Raw genomic sequence first — 16,648 nt, forward strand, 5'->3', positions numbered from 1 at the left:
CAATCAAATAGACTTAAATTGCTCTTTTGCATACTAACGATGTCGGAGTTCCCGAAGATAAAAAGATGAATAAGCATGTTGTCCGATATTTCTTCTTCTCACAGATGGATCGTTATGATACAGATCAGAGTTTAACTGCGACCATGCCCACACAGAAAACAGTGTTCGTGTGGTTTTTATTTTGGGTTTAGTCTCATGGGCTGCCTGACAGTTGTTATACTACGTACGAGGCTCTTGATAAAAGGGAAAATGTCTTTATTTGAAATGAAACTTTTATTAGAGATAAAATTCTAATATAATCTATTTCCAATTTATTCAGAGTGCGAATTATGCTAATTGCTCATTTTTGTTGCTAGGGATCGATAAATCATGGGCCCAATTTTTTGAGCTCTCGCGCAAATATTGAACTGTTTTTTATCATATTTATTAGATTAGGCTATTATTGTTGTTGTTGTTGTTTTCCAAATGTAGCGAATCCGGAAAGCGACATGAATACACTGTTACTATGGTTACCTCCTCAAGCGAACTCGATTTCTCTTCTGAAACTGTGTTTTGCAATAGAATTAATGTTTTGTGAAAACGATGAAATGTGTAACATGTACATAAAAACGCCGTTCAACAGTTTGATTTGGCATCATTTGAGAGGTTAAAGCCTTGACTAGCTCCTCTTAATAATGAAAACTTAATGCGTTTTGTTTTTTAACACGGTGATTCCTGAAAGGAAACCTCGTGGGCTGTCACTGGGGAATCGCACTGTATCAGTTTAACTTTAGGAAATACGATTTCAAGAACTAGTTGTTATGCAAATAAACATTTTACTATGTAAACACGTGAATGCTCAACCGTCAGCTTACCAGTCGGGTAAGCGACAAAGAATATATAGGCTATGACACAGAACTTCTCATGTCTACATCGGTGTTTATTGAATTATTACGAGAAGTGTGAGACTCATAGCGAGTGCTGACTAGGAGCATTCACATGAATATTACGGAAACGCTTTATATGTGCTACAGCATGAGAGAGCGCGCAATAATGGCACTGTTGATTTCCTGTGCGCAGTAACGCCAAGCGTGTGAGTGCAGCGACACCAGAAGCGCGCGCTGGAGTAACACGAGCTGCACACGCAAGACTCAACTGCAGTCATATAAAGTCACTTTGACGGGCTCTTCTCGTGGGTCAGCTCCAGCAGTGACTTTATACACCTCCCATTTACTGACGTGTGTCCATACCAGGAGCGAAGAAAGTGCCGTTCGCGCGTCACGACCGGAGGTAAACTGTATATTTTGAATCTTTTTGACATTTATCGTTGGTAGTTTCTTGGCTCTCCCGTCGCATCTACCAGAGATATAACAGTACGCATGCCACGCGTGTTTGGGTCCGCGTTGGTGATGCCATGCCCCGCAACCACAGCGGAGATGAGGCCGGCTCCGGCCTCTGGATGAACAGCTCTCCGGGCCACCACGCCGAAAGTTACGGATTGCATAATGTGGAATGTGGTAATAGGATGAAGAACAATTGTTCACGGCCGGGAGATGGACTGTTGTCCGCATCTCATGCCGGCACAGGTGCATCAGCCACGGAAAGAGAGCGGGGGAAGCAGGGCGCTCGGCTGAGTCTGCTCGGGAAGCCTCTGGTTTACGGCGCGCAAAGCGGCCGGAGAAACGCGCGCTACCGGAGGATTCAGAACTACCTGTACAACGTGCTGGAGAGACCAAGATCCTGGGCATTTATCTACCACGCTTTTGTGTAAGTGCCGCCTTTATACATTCACAGTCCGCCCGTGTGATACTGAAAGCGATGCTCAATTTCTCAAAGTTTTACAGCTAGAAAACGTGAACCTGTTGCTTTGAAGATTGTGCCACTATTGCCAAGTATGAATGGAAACATCCCTGGAATATTGGCGCTTAAAGCAATATATAAAACCGATGTACGTTTCATCTAAATGCAAAGTCTCTAGATGTGGAATGTAGATATAGTAGAAATAGCAGATTATTAATTTAGGTGGAATGTGATATTCGACTTTAACTTAGTTGTTTTTATTCTGGGAGTCATGATAACAGCTGAATGTTCAGCTACACACAAAACATCACAGCATCAAGAGGGTTGTATTGTTCTTTTGGTATTTGGTCTTGAATTTTCAATTAAAGCAGGGATTGTTGTGGAGTGAAAGAAACTGACATGGTAAATATTCATTCAGCGTAAGACTGATCAGGATGGGGAAGCCCTGAAAGATTTCCAAGAGCTTCTCATTTGTGTTAAACTTTATACTATGAACACACAAAGCAGGCAAAAACAGAGACAAATAGAAACAAATTTGAAATTTAAATAGGTCTTTGAAATTAATTTTTTTAGGCGTATTCTTGTAATGCTACTCCAAACCCATGGCTGACTTTCATCACTGTAACACAAAGAGGGAAGTTTTGCAGTATGTCCTAGTTGCTCTTTTCCACTCAGTTACAGTGAATTGGGGACTGGAGCTTCCAGTATTGTGAAAGTGGTCCTGTTTGTTATATTCCAAGTCTGTGTGCATTAAACACGCTAATTTAGATTAGAAGATAATCAATGCATAACAACCTAAATTATGGACCATTCCTCACGCAAATCTTTCAGGTGTTACTTCAGAAGACATTAAAGGTCAAAACAGGTTTGGAATGAGTGACCTATAGGGTAAATAAATATTTTTTCCCCCTACATTTTTGTGTGAACTGTTCTTTGAAATCCCAAAAGGGTGTGGGACAAGTTAGGCTTTTGAATCTTCATTTCTGTCAGGTAAAAACAGATGCGAAGTGACCAAGGCTAATGTCATGGCCAGTCAAATTATGTGATCTACCATTTCTTCTTCTAAAGAAATCAAATTGCTCATCCATGTGAAGTAATTTTCTATGTCATTGGTTTTGTGCAAATCTTGTGTTCATGCATAGCCTTCTTAAGAGAAGGACAGGCTTCAACACCTGCACATATTATCTTACACTTTATCTTACACTTATTTTCATTCCTTCAACACTTTGTTTATTTTTGCACTTGTTTATGAATTCTCCCATGAAATTGTCAATTAGATTTTATGCTTATAGTCTTGCATTATTTATCCTCAGGTGATCCGTTTATATGACTGTGGAGTTGAGACAGGTTATGTTTTCTCTAGTCTGTTGTTGTATGTTCCACAAGGAATGGGCAAGTCTCAATACAATTAATTCCTCGCCGAGTGTTCTTTGCAAGCCTAAACACTGCGTTCTTCAGATAATGAGCATAATAAGAAAGAGTGTTGTTGTGTTATGAGAGTTTATGAGAGAGGCAAGTCTTGCAGGGTCATTGCTGTTTACGCTAAGGATTAATGTATCGGACTACATCATGAATATGAGAGTATTATTAATTATTGTTACAACCCAAATTCTGGAAATGTTGGGACGTTTTTTAAATAAAATGAAAACGAAAATAATTTCAAATCACATGAGCCAATAGGCCTATTTTATAATAAAAACATAACAAATGTTTAAACTGAGAAATTTAAACATTTTATGCTCAAAATTAGCTCAATTTGATACCTGTTACAGGTCTCAAAATAATTGGGATGGGGGCATGTTTACTATGTTTACCATGATGTAGTATCTCCTCTTTTCAAAACAGTTTGAAGACGTCTGGGCATCGAGGTTATGAGTTTCTGGCGTTTTGGAGCTGGAATTTGGTCCCATTCTTGCCTGATATAGGTTTCCAGCTGTTGAAGAGTTTGTTGTCATCTTTGACGTATTTTTCATTTAATGATGCACCAAATGTTCTCTATAGGTGAAAGATCTGGACTGCAGGCAGGCCAATTCAGCACCCAGACTCTTCTACTACGAAGCCATGCTGTTGTAATAGCTGTAGTATGTGGTTTTGCATTTTCCTGCTGAAATACACAAGGCCTTCCCTGAAATAGATGCAGGGGAGCATATGTTGCTCTAAAACAGGGGTGTCCAAACTACGGCCCACGGGCCATCTTGCGGCCCGCTATCACTCCTGTGGCGGCCCGCGAGGGATTTAAAAAAAAAAATGATAAGAATCTGCAGAGGTGGGCAAACTACGGGCGTTTTCATCTAGTCTGTGAGGCAGTTGTTCCAATATGCAATATCAGTAAAATTTAATAGATGGCGCTGTAGCCTGTAGTGCAGTATAAAACCCCTGATTTACAACATGCCGCCGCTCCGACGCGGCCACCGATCGCGCCCAGCCGCCCACTCCAGTCGATCCGCGGCACGTTTCAGTGCGGCTTCACTAAAGAGAGGCGCCTAGTCTTTTTTGACGGACGCCGCGTTCAAGCTGCACAGCGAATACAAAATTAAAAGTCAAAATAGCTATATACATGTTTTAAAAATGTGAAAGTGTTCATTTGTTTTGAAAAATGCCTTGTATTTGAACTGTTTTAAAAATGCTTAAAAGACTATATCCAGTATCAAAACAAATGCCAGTGTTATCCTCCTGCTCATGGGTACTGTCATTTGGGGAAAACATGGAAATAATTTGTCATTTTATCTTGCAAAGATATGATTTCTTCTTCTGTTTCCCACACACATTTTTATGAAAATGGATATAGTACTGTTTTTTTCTGGACTACAAATCGCGTTTTTTTATCTGAAACGTGCTGTAATTTCCAAGGTGATGTATATAAAGCAATCAAGGTCAAGCGCAAAGCGCAAAGGGCAAAGCGGGCACATTAGGATTGGTGATAAATGAGAAAAGGCAAGTGAGTTTAAATTGTGCATATTTCAGCAACCACGCCGCTAGTTTCAGTTTCGCTTTAAATATTTAAGGCTGGGCGTTTATAATATATCTTTATGGTGAATGCCACTATAATTTGTGTTTGTTTTTTACTTATGTTTTCGTTCTTTTTTCTATTCTGAACACTGCTAAATTTACAGGACTTTTTGTGGAGTGTAGGGAATATAAATACATGTTTCTAATGTTTGTAAACGTTTAGTTTATTTTACATTATTTCTGAATGAAATGATAAAATGTGTCTTATACATAGACTTGTACACCAATGCAACATCTGTGTGTCATAAAGTACTCATAAAAATAGGTAGAGATGGTACAAGAAAAGAACTGCCATGTATGTACAAGTATACATAGTACAGTAGTAAGTGAGTGTCAATTTAAAAAAATCAAAGCTTCATTTGTTATAAACATATTATGCGGCCCCTCACTTAATGTGGAAAATTTGATGTGGCCCTCGAGTCAAAAAGTTTGCCCACCCCTGCTCTAAAATCTCTATATACCTTTCAGCATTCATAGTGCCTTCCAAAACATGCAAGCTGCTCATACCGTATGCACTTATGCACTCCCATACCATCAGAGATGCTGGATTTTTAACTGAATGCTGATAACACGCTGGAAGGTCTTCCTCCTGCTTAGCCTGGAGGACACGGTGCCTGTGATTTCCAACAAGAATGTCAAATTTGGACTCGTCTGACCATAGAACCCTTTTTTCACTTTGAAACAGTCCATTTTAAATGAGCCTTGGCCCACAGGACACAACAGCGTTTCTGGACCATGTTCACATATGGCTTCCTTTATGCATGATAAAGCTTTAGTTGGCATCTGCAGATGGCACGGCGGATTGTGTTTAGCAACAGTGGTTTCTGGAAGTATTCCTGGGCCCATTTAGTAATGTCAATGACAAAATCATGCCGATGAGTGATGCAGTGTCACCTGAGGGCCAAAGGGCATCCAACAAAGGTCTTCGGCCTTGTCCCTTACACACAGAGATTTCTCCAGTTTCTCTGAATCTTTTGTTGATGTTATGCACTGTAGATGATAAGATTTGCAAAGCCTTTGCAATTTGACGTTGAGGAACGTTGTTTTTAAAGTCATCCACAATCTTTTTACATCTTTACTTCTTAGAGACTCTGCCTCTCTAAGACATCCATTTTATAGCTAATCATGTTACAGACCTGATGTTAGTTAACTTAATTAGTTGCTAGATGTTCTCCCAGCTGAATCTTTTCAAAATGTCTTGCTTTTTCAGCCCTTTGTTGCCCCTGTGCCAATTTTTTTTTAGATCTGTAGCAGGCATCAATTTTGAAATGAGCTCATTTAGTGGATAAAAGTGTAAACTTTCTCTGTTTAAACATTTGTTATGTTCTCTATGTTCTATTGTCAATAAAATATTGCTCATGTGATTCGAAAGTCTTTTAGTTTTCATTTTATTCAAATTTAAAAAATGTCCCAACATTTCCAGAATTCTGGTTGCAAACAGTAATTCTATTCTTCTTCTTCTTTTTCTTCTTCTTATTACATTATTATTACATTTTAGTATCTTATGATATTATTTTATGTCGGATCTGCTGAAGTTTTAGTTTTCTGAGACCTGTTGTTTTCTTGTTGCCATGAGTTTGCTTTTTTCCTACTAATTGCACAAACAACATGTTAAAAACATCACCCTACCTATTGGTGAATGAAGTGATTTGTTCATTTGGTCTTACACGTTTCTGAAGGTTGGCTGCAATTTTGTGTAAATTACAAAATCAGGTCAATATGTAAAGAACATGAAATATTTTTTTGCCATTTAAAATGGCTGGAGGATGGTCTTCATTTATCCAGGGTGAATATGAATGTTAATTAACTGTACACAAATTACAGAAATAATTCAGTACAGCATGTTGAGCAGAAGCCACACTGCTGAATAAATTATTTCTTCCCGAAACCTTTCCTTCAATTTAAAGAGACAACACACAGTGGTGCATTCGAAGCTCACTGGATTAACTGTGTTTTATCCCTTCAAATGTATCACTGAGAGAGAGAGAGAGAGAGAGAGAGAGAGAGAGATGGGAGGGGGACTCAAAGAATTAAAAATAATTAATTTGAGGAGAATGAATCTCTTCTGTACTGTCATATACGCACCTTATATACACTATGACTTGGCTTAAAGGTGCATTTCAGATAGTAAGAATTGTATCATTGTAATACTACACTGTTGTTTTTATTTCACCTTAAATGGAAAAATTTAGAAGAAGTCATTCTTGCCAACCTTCATCACAAGCTCTGTTACACAAATGCAACTTGGTGTTGAAAAATATTACATCCTAATGAAATCATTAAAACCCCAAACTTCCCAGCATTGTCAACTTCCACTTCCCTCTGCCCTGATGCTTTTCAGCAGATGCTGGCCTCGAAGCCTCATAAAAGTGTGACACTTGAAGGTGATTGACAGCTGCTGGAGCAGAAAGAGTCAGTAGACATAGGAATTGCATTTGGCTAGTTTATGGAGTGGTATTTTCCCATTGTTTGGAGACCTTTGACAAATGTTTTAGAGGCTGTTAACCTTCTTGGTTTTCACTCTTGCACTGCACTAGTGGCTCTTAAGGCCATTTCAGAATTTGAATTAAGTCAAAGAGACACTGGAGTGTGATACCTAACACTGTCATATCTGACATTTGTAAGCAGAGTTGTCATTCACCTTATAGTGGCTATGTTGCTCTTTTTTTGCTGTAACATTTTACCATACTCTTCCCACACACACACACACATATACCACAAATTTACTCATATGCAGATCACCGCGTCACCTGTTCCTCTGTACAGCTGTTTTCAAGGAAAGTAATGCAAACTTAAAACTTAAAGACATATTTCACCCTAAACACAAACATAAAAGAAGATATGGGTCACACTTTATTTTAAGGTCCAGTTCTCACTATTAACTAACTATTAATTGTGACTTCTACCTCAATAAACTCCTAGTTTGCGGCTTATTAATAGTAAGTAAGTTAAATGTTAAGTTTAGGTATTGGGTAGGATTAGGGATATAGAATATGGTCATGCAGAATATGTGCTTTATAATAAACAGCCAATAGGCTAGTAATATACATGTTTATAAGCAACTAGTTAATAGTGAGAATTGCTCCCTATACTTAAGTGTATTACCAAGATATGTTTTTACTCTTTCAATGAAAGCCAATGGGGTCCAAAACAACACTGAACCCCAGTGACATTTATTTAATGGACTAGAGACAATTTTCAAATGTTTTGTTGTTGTTTGTTTTAATTATCTTTTTTAAGTCAACATGTTTGCAATTCACAATCAGTTTTACATCCATAACATTGTATATTTTAGAGTGATACGGTATTCAATTAGAACTAATAGGGCACAAATGGATTGAAACATAAAATGTGGGTGTTGTAGTATGGATATGAGTTTGCTAAAACAATTCCTAAATGATTATTGGTTACCATTATTTAATAGATTTGATTGACTGTGGCATCAAACTGCTAAGAGCAGAAACATGTTTGTACAAGTAAACATTTGGTTTCATTTTGACTTTTATTCTGCTGCCAAAAAGAATGTGTGAAAGCATCTTTAGTGGGTTCACTTTTCTTATAAGATACAGGAAAGAGAGTCTCAGACAGTCAAACTCATAGTCAGTGAAAGAGTTGTGAGTAATAGAGAGTTTTGTAAGATGAAAGGTAAGGTATTTTGGTCATCAGACTTTCAGTTTCACATTGAACACTGTGAATACATTGACAGACATTTTAGAAGCTTTTAGGTTTTAGAAGACATTGCAATGTCTTACAAACAGACACGTGCCCCCATGTACACTCATCAGCAACAGGAAGCTGCCGGTCACATTGTGAAACCGCTCTCTGCTGCTTGAACACTTGCAGACACAACTCTACTGATATCAGATAAAAGTCAAACTGTACTTCTCCATCTTATGAGGAACTTCCTCTTAGTACGCAAACAAAGTCATATTGAGTCATCTCTATGTTTAGAAAGATCATGATTTTAGTAAATGATGATTTCTGGAGTTTCTGTGTTCTTTATGAGTCACTGGGTTGTCCCCACAACGAAACCCTAACGCACCTGCAGGTGTAGGTAGTATTTGAGCTGAGAAGAGGAACTGCATTTTGGAAACAGATACTTTCGGAACAGCTGAAGTTAGTTGAGAGGAATCATAATGCATAATGTTTCTTGAAACTTGCAAACATAGTAAAATGTCTAATGAGTGATGTTTAAAGCAAGTTTGTGATTCTGGCAGTTTAGATATGAAATGTCCAGTAAGTGCTGGTATACGGTTGATTGCATTTGAAAATAATGTACCCTATCATTATTGATACCCCTCATCAATAATGTTAACAAAAGCAAACGTGAGATAATGAGTCGTTTGCTAAAGCAACCGTGCCACCTTGCTCCTATAAGTCTTTGAGCTCTTTTGTCAGGACTCTTTTGTCATGTTTTACTGGACTTGTACCTGAGTGCTCCACATCACACCATATCACTGTACCAGGTGAGCTACTGAGCAAGTTTACTGTCAAAAAAGTCATACATAAGGAACTGATTATGAGATGCAGATGTCAAAAAGTATTCATTTACAAATCATGTGCAATCGTAAAAGTGTTTTTAGGTCATAAAATAGTATTGTGCATGGAACACATGAGAATAAGTCTTTATAAAGGGTGCTGTATGTAATTTTTTGCCCATACTAAAGCATAAGAAATACCATAATATGTTTCCAATTGAGGAAACATTCTAAATTCATATATTGTTTCTCAGAGAAACATTGCTACAGCCAGTTTTCTTTGAAATGTAAGTTCTGTGTTGGAATGTCTGTTTTTGTTTTTTTGGACAGTGTGATTTCACCCACTAGTATTTCGCCAATAGTATTTCACCAGCCCAGGATGCCAGTTGGCTGAAAACACTGCGTATTGCAGCCATGTAAGCCAGCACATGACTTAAAATCCTACATGACTTAAAAGCCTTGCATCCAACTAAAAACTCTTTGACCAGAGGAATGTAAAATGTGGATAAATCAACTCATCAACTTACAGACTACTCGACCTAAAATGTCAGTTAAAATGTCAATATTTTGAATTTGGACTGCTGTACCCATTTCAACCGCTAGCTGTCAATATTACATACTGCACCTTTAACTGAAAATCTGTCGCTATAATCATATTTTTTTGTAAAAAGGAATAAACATTGTTGGTGTTTTACTGCCACTAGTGTTCATTTCAGCTGGAAAATGCAGGGAATTGTATGTTTGCATGCCGTTTACTCATTTGCATCAATCGGAATGAGAGAAACAGTGAGTGATGTCGAGACAGGTGAAAAGCATTTGGTTAATAGTGAATATTGACCTATTGTGTGTACCGTTGTTGCTCCCACTGTTAGCAGGGTATAATTGCTGCATTTGGGGTAAAAAAAAAGATTATTATAATTATTATTATTATAAAAAAATAATGTATTGTTCCAGGAAGGTTTCTGTTCGTTCACACAGGCATGAGCCTTTACCGATTACCTGCATTGATCAAAGCATTCGGCACGGTCGTCTGTGAGTGACGTCACCTCCCAATACAAACACACCCCCTAGTATAGTCCCGCCCACTCACATTGATTGACAGCTTTCCGTGAAGACATAGGAAATTCAAATGCGAAAGGAATTGCGATTTCATTTGAGTTTTGGCAGGTTACATGCACGACGCATGTGGTATTAATAATATTGCTATTTAAATATGACAGTAAGACATGGGAAATACAGTTCCAAATGGCCTTTGCTTTTTCATTTGAAATGTGGCAGTCACTGTGCGTTTGCGAAAGCGAAAATTCAAACTGTAATGCAAGATTTGCAATTGCATTTGGGTTATGTCACAATTTATGCGCCCACATGTGGAAAACGCAATTGAAAATACAATTTGCAATTCCTTTTGAAAATAGTCTTAATAGTCGGAAAATCCTTCCATAGAGATTTCTGTTCAAATGTCCCCTGTTTTTCTGTGTGCTCTAAACAGCCCACAGTTAAATAACACCTAGTGTGCTAGATATGACACATGCTTGTTTAAAAACATTATATCACTGCATATAGTGTGTCATTCCATATTAGATTTTTCATTTTTGATATGGAATTCATATTTACAAACAAACACACTGTTTTGACATGTATTGCTGGGTTTAAACATTTTATGAGGAGAATATATATATATATATATATATATATATAAAATAAATGATATATTGACCACTAACTTTTGTCACTTATCATTTTATAATAATTTAATTTAAAGCATTGATTTAAAAGCAAAAGATTTAAAGCATGCAGTTGAATGAATCCTTTAGTGTATGTATGTGTGTTTGTGTGTGTGTGTGTGTGTGTGTGTGTATTGGGTGTGAGTGTGAAATAAGAGACAGAGTGAAAGCCTTGTTTGCATGTTTCCAAATGAAAGAACCTCTCTTACCAGCTTTGGCCTGTCGTTTCCACTAGTTCCAACCCAACCCCCGATACCTTCTAAAATAAACAACCCAGCATTAACTCACTGTTTTCATTCACCTTAATGCCCATGCTACTTGTGGCCCAAATATATATCTCATATACATTTAGGCTATAGATGGAAAAAATGATTTGGCATATGTCTAATGTATGTCTAATTCAAAATGACTTTTTTGTATTATGTGCTCAGAATGGTCTTCATAAATATTTGGTTGATAATGGTTTAGAGGCCAAAATGTTTTATTTGTTTTTTATGATGAAATATGCATTAAATTCATTCAGATTGTCTCTGAAATATGCCCAGGTTCCCAGATAGTGGGCCTTAATTGACCTCTTGTCTTTCTTTAGATTTATTTGCAAGTATGAAGTTTGAAGTCAGAGGGCAGCTCATATTTAAGGCCTTTCTCTGTGAGACTGGAGCAGTCTTAGAAGTCAGTTATAGTTCCCAGAGCGATTCTCGGGTCTGATCTAATCCTTCTTTGCCCTCTTCTCTTGCTCTTAACCAGTGAGAAAGAACAGGCCTTAGCATGTTTCTGTAATACGCTACACAATGTGCCAACCAAAACTTGATCTTATTTGTCCTCCTGGAAGTACGGAAAATTTCCTACGAGTTCCTAACTTGTATTGTAGTGTGTGTGTGTGTGTGTATTGAATGGAAAAGGGGACCATTCCAAGTTAACCATTCCAAGACTGCAGTGCATACAATTCATGTATGTCACGTTCAATTAAATTTTCCTTAAGAGTGGACTTCAAGCACACTTAAAGTTTGTGTGTAATTCATCTTATAATACTTTCTTCTATCACTATATCTATGCAGAGTTATACAGAAGCCATAGGTTCGCCTGAAGGCTCTTTGCTTGCAGAAACATGCTGGGAAAAAAAATAAAATGGGATGATATCATTTACAGGGGCTACTGCATACTGTCATGACTGTGTGTCTAGGTCAGTGAGCTTCTTAAATTAGCAAATAATTTTATGTTTTATGACAAGTCAAGGTTAGTTTAGGTTGTAAAATGTCATGTTGTGCGACTCCCCAAAAACCCAATTATGTTTATTATTAAAAACCCCCTTGTGGTTAAAATCAAGTTTGTAACATTTAAATGTTGGTCTGGTGTTTTTAATTGGCTTACAGAGAAACCATGTGCAAATTCATTAGTCAGCACCATTGAGTATTTTTCTTAAAGGGATAGTTCACTCAAAAATAAAATTTCTGTAGAATGAACTTCGTTCATCTTCTTAACACAAATTAAGATATTTTTCATGAAATCTGAGAGCTTTCTGTCACAATCCATGTGACATCAGTGGTTCAACCTTGATTTTTTTGAAGCTACGAAAATACTTTTTGTACAAAGAAAACAAAAACAATGACTTTATTCAACAATTTCTTCTCTTCCATGTCAGTCTTCGACACGGGTTCACAAGACCTACCATGAAATGAGGGTGAATAATTAATGACAGAATTTTCAAAACTATCCCTTTAAAGTGGCGGAGTACCATAGACCAGTTTCGTACTTCATAAACATATAACCAATTCCGAATGGGGGTTTTCACGTTATCATCTCTTTTCTTGAAAATGGTTTAAAAGATTTGAAATAATTTGTGATTAATGCGAATAGAACAAATTTCTAACCCTGAATAGAAAATATATGAAATAATACACATAAAATGTATGCCTTAAATCTAATACAGTCGGCTTAGGCTTAAACTTTAAATAAACTATATTGAAACAAATTTTCCTTTTCTTTGTAGTTGACAGTATCTGTCAACGTCTTTGTGTATTTAGCCTAAACTGGACTCAGTAGGTCTCTAGAAACTCCAGTGTGGTGGTTGTAGAGCAGCGGCCACTCTGCCAACTGGCCTGTCATGAGCAATCAACGTCCAGTGACGTTCCCTCAACCACACACATACCTTCAAACATGCACACACACCACTTCAGTTACTTTATCGCAAAATCAGTTACAAAGACAAAATGTGTGTGTGTGTGTGTGTGTGTGTGTGTGTGTGCCCGCGTGTTTTTAATGGTCCATTTGAACCTGCTCACAGAGCAACATGCAGCTGCTGTTAGTGTGCTGGGTAACTGAAGACAACACTTGTGTGTGGGTCTTTCAATACTGCCATGTGTTTAATATTCTGACTTTATAGGCTAGTAAATCCCTGAGACAGCCCTTACAATCTTTTGTTGATGATTTTACAATTTATGTATATCAGTTTAATTATCTATAAGCTGTTATTTTGTCCTCTAAGAGAATTGTGAGGGATTGTTGATCCTGGTCTTTTGTAAGTAATGGAAAATATTCCCCAAAATTTGAAGAGCAAAATTATTAATAATATGTATAGATTATATTTATAGATAACCTCAAATAAGGTTTGCCCTCCATGAGCCCCTGGTGCTGTGCCATGTTTGCTTATATCAGCAAACCAAACTCAGTTTGATAGTCTTTTCATTCTTTTTTTAATGAAAAGAATTTTATTAAAGAATAAAGTTATGGGAAATTCATATTGGTAATTGTATTATAAAACAATGTGCATTGTGTGTGACTGAATAAGCATTCACACTTGTTTTGTTCAGTGTTTTCTTTAAGTTATGTGCTTTTACTGCTCCCATGTCACATGTCAAATTCTCCATATCTCCACATGGGCAGCTCCTCATCCACATTCATATCCCCACTTCTTGCACCCTCCCCCATGCTGTTCCTCCTTGTGCCCCTCTCTCCTCAGCCTTGACTGTTCCCAGGTCAGTGTAAATTATCTTCAAACCCTCAGTCTACATAAGTCATGGCATGCGACAGGCCCAGGCGTCAGCTACTTCTGCCACACACATGCAATCTGAAAGATTTGGGTTGTGAGTGAGCCCTTAATTGCCACTGAAATGCCACGGCTCCATTTACAAAAGAAATTGTGGCTTTTACCCCACTACTGTCATATAAAGTGTTCTTCATAGATACTAGTACAAGCTGGAATTGGTCTGGGTCCTCCCCATTGCGTTTTACAGTCCACTTTTCTTTGTAAACTCTGGGAAATGCAGTTACAGAAATGGTTGGCAGTGAGGCAGACTATAAATGTCTTTATATATGTGTGTGCATTCATGCTTATGTATGCATGTGTAATAAATTATACACATTAATATGCACCTCGGTAAAACACACCAGTGTTATTTTAGTATCACTGAAGTACTTTTATAGTTTTTATTATTATAATATTTTGAATTAGTGTTTATTTCTATGTTTTCTGTTTTAATTGTAGTTTAAGTTGTGTTATTATTATTATTATTATTATTATTGTTGTTGTTGTTATTATTTTTTAAATATATCTATATAATTTTTATTTCCATTTCAGTTTGAGTTATTTTAGTACATCAAGTTAAAAGTGAAACATGTTGCCTGGGCAACTAGCTGATATTAAATCAACTTTATTTTATTTTATAATAGTAATAATAATAATAATAATATAACAATTACATAAAATACAATACAATGCAATAATATACAATTACAAATACAAACTATTATGATGAAGATGATGATGATGATGATGATTAATATTATTATTATTTAGGGTTTTAGTCTTAGTTAACTATAATAAATCTGAACCACACTCCTGGGAGCACACAGTATGAAATAAGTAAAGAGTTTGTAAAGATACTTGTAATCAAAGATGGCTAGATGGAGCACCACTGAATGAAACAGACCAAAACATTTTGAGACTCATGTTAAAGTTGAACTACTTTAAACATGACACTACACCAACGAAATTATAAAATGTAACTGTGAAAGACTAATAATTCTGTGTTCTGTGTGAACATCCACTGGGTCTAACTCGGACAGGCAAACTCAGTTGCAAAATGGTACAATTTTGTGGACTGTAGGCCAGTAACAGGTTTATGATCAGTGAATTAATGTTCAATGATTTGATGAATTAATCTGACTTAATTTACTTAAAAAGAACAACTGACAGTTTTACAACTGAAATGTGTCAACTGGTTGTGCTACTGAAATCAAAAAAGAAAGAATGTAGTGGAGTTTCACTTTACGCAAAGATCTCTGTTGTCTCTTGCTGGTTGCAGAAATAGACAAAACCTCAGAACTGAATTCCTGTTGTCACTGATGGCAGTTCAGATTTTCTTTTGCCTTTTGCTGTTATAATTATAGCCTATATCCATGACAGTATTAAAAAAAAGAGCATCAAAATATGGGACGGTTTTTTGCTGGGAGCCTCTGTCCAAGTAGACCTACTGATAAAGGCAGCAAGCGACCTTAGGAATCGATCAGGAATCAATCTCATAGCAGTCAGTGAATCATTCAACACCCTCTGTTCCACCTGCATCAACAGGTGCTTCTTCAGTTTCATTCCAGACTATAGCTTAATCCACTCCAGCTCATGTTAAGACCATTGGGGAAATCAGAAAATTCTCTTTGTCACTTTACAGGAAGATAGTATGTCATTGTTTTGGCTAGCATGCTAGAATCTCTTCCTGAATATGGAAATGTAATGTCTTTCTAAAGAGGATGTTGTGTTCAGGATTGCATATACATATATGCTAAGAGTCATCCGCCACCCTCCTCCATTGCATGCTTCTGCATGGCAAGTTCTTCCATGAGCTTTAGCACTCTAAATCGGATTATTTTCATACAACGTTGCATTCTAATGTAACCTTAGCCCTTTCAATCAAACACTGGAAAGCCACTCGTTTGGAGATACAGTTATAGGAAAGAGGATGAACAGCAGTTTTGGGTTGCAAATGAAGGACTTGACATTAAGTTTTATTAATAAACCACTAATTGAATGTAGTTAAAACAGCAGGGCTCCAGACTGAGCCTAAAATGGTTGCATCTGCAACCAAAAATATTAATTTGTGAGTGATTATAAATTTGTGACAATATAAATTTACAATTTTAAAAATATAGCACGTAGTGTCTATTTACCTGCATGTTCAGTGAGGAGTAGTCTATCACATCATTTGTTGCGTTAAAATGAGACAGTGCACAAAAGTTTCAGAAGGGAAGTAAATGTTTCGCTGTGTTTGTACGCCAAAAATACGTACAGAGAAAGTAAAAATAGCTTTTCACCTGTGAAAAACATGTCAAAATGGAAAAAAAATAAACTTTTTTAAACAATCATCATCTCTGTCAAGTACCAACTCTGATAAAAAAGAAAATTCAGAGGATCATTGATCTGTGTCAGTCAATGAACTTTCAAGCAAAAGTGCAGAAAGATATTGCAAAACTTCTTGGATTCAAGAGTTTGCATGGCTCCAGTATGATCATCACTCACAGAAAATGTTTTGTGACTTTTGTTTCAAAGTGGTCAGAGAAATAGCAGGGGAAACAGAACCATTTCAAAAAGAGATTGTGAGAAATCATGGTGATAATTAAAAGCATAAAAGTGCTCGTACCATCGCAAAGAGCTTTTTTCCTTTT

At 36.9% G+C, this 16,648-nt stretch overlaps 1 protein-coding gene across 1 annotated transcript in view; it reads left to right on the top strand.

Annotated features, from left to right (window-relative positions):
• Positions 1-1,089: 1,089 nt before the first annotated feature.
• Positions 1,090-16,648, top strand: part of LOC306872388 (potassium voltage-gated channel subfamily KQT member 5-like) — a 129,349-nt gene continuing 113,790 nt past the window's right edge. The window contains exon 1 of the mRNA XM_079420913.1: positions 1,090-1,746. Coding sequence (XP_079277039.1) covers positions 1,394-1,746 — 353 coding nt within the window. The 5' untranslated portion in view covers positions 1,090-1,393. The remainder of the gene's footprint in view (positions 1,747-16,648) is intronic.

The sequence above is a fragment of the Barbus barbus genome (assembly GCF_936440315.1).
Source record: "Barbus barbus genome assembly, chromosome: 7".
Classification (NCBI taxonomy): Eukaryota; Metazoa; Chordata; class Actinopteri; order Cypriniformes; family Cyprinidae; genus Barbus; species Barbus barbus.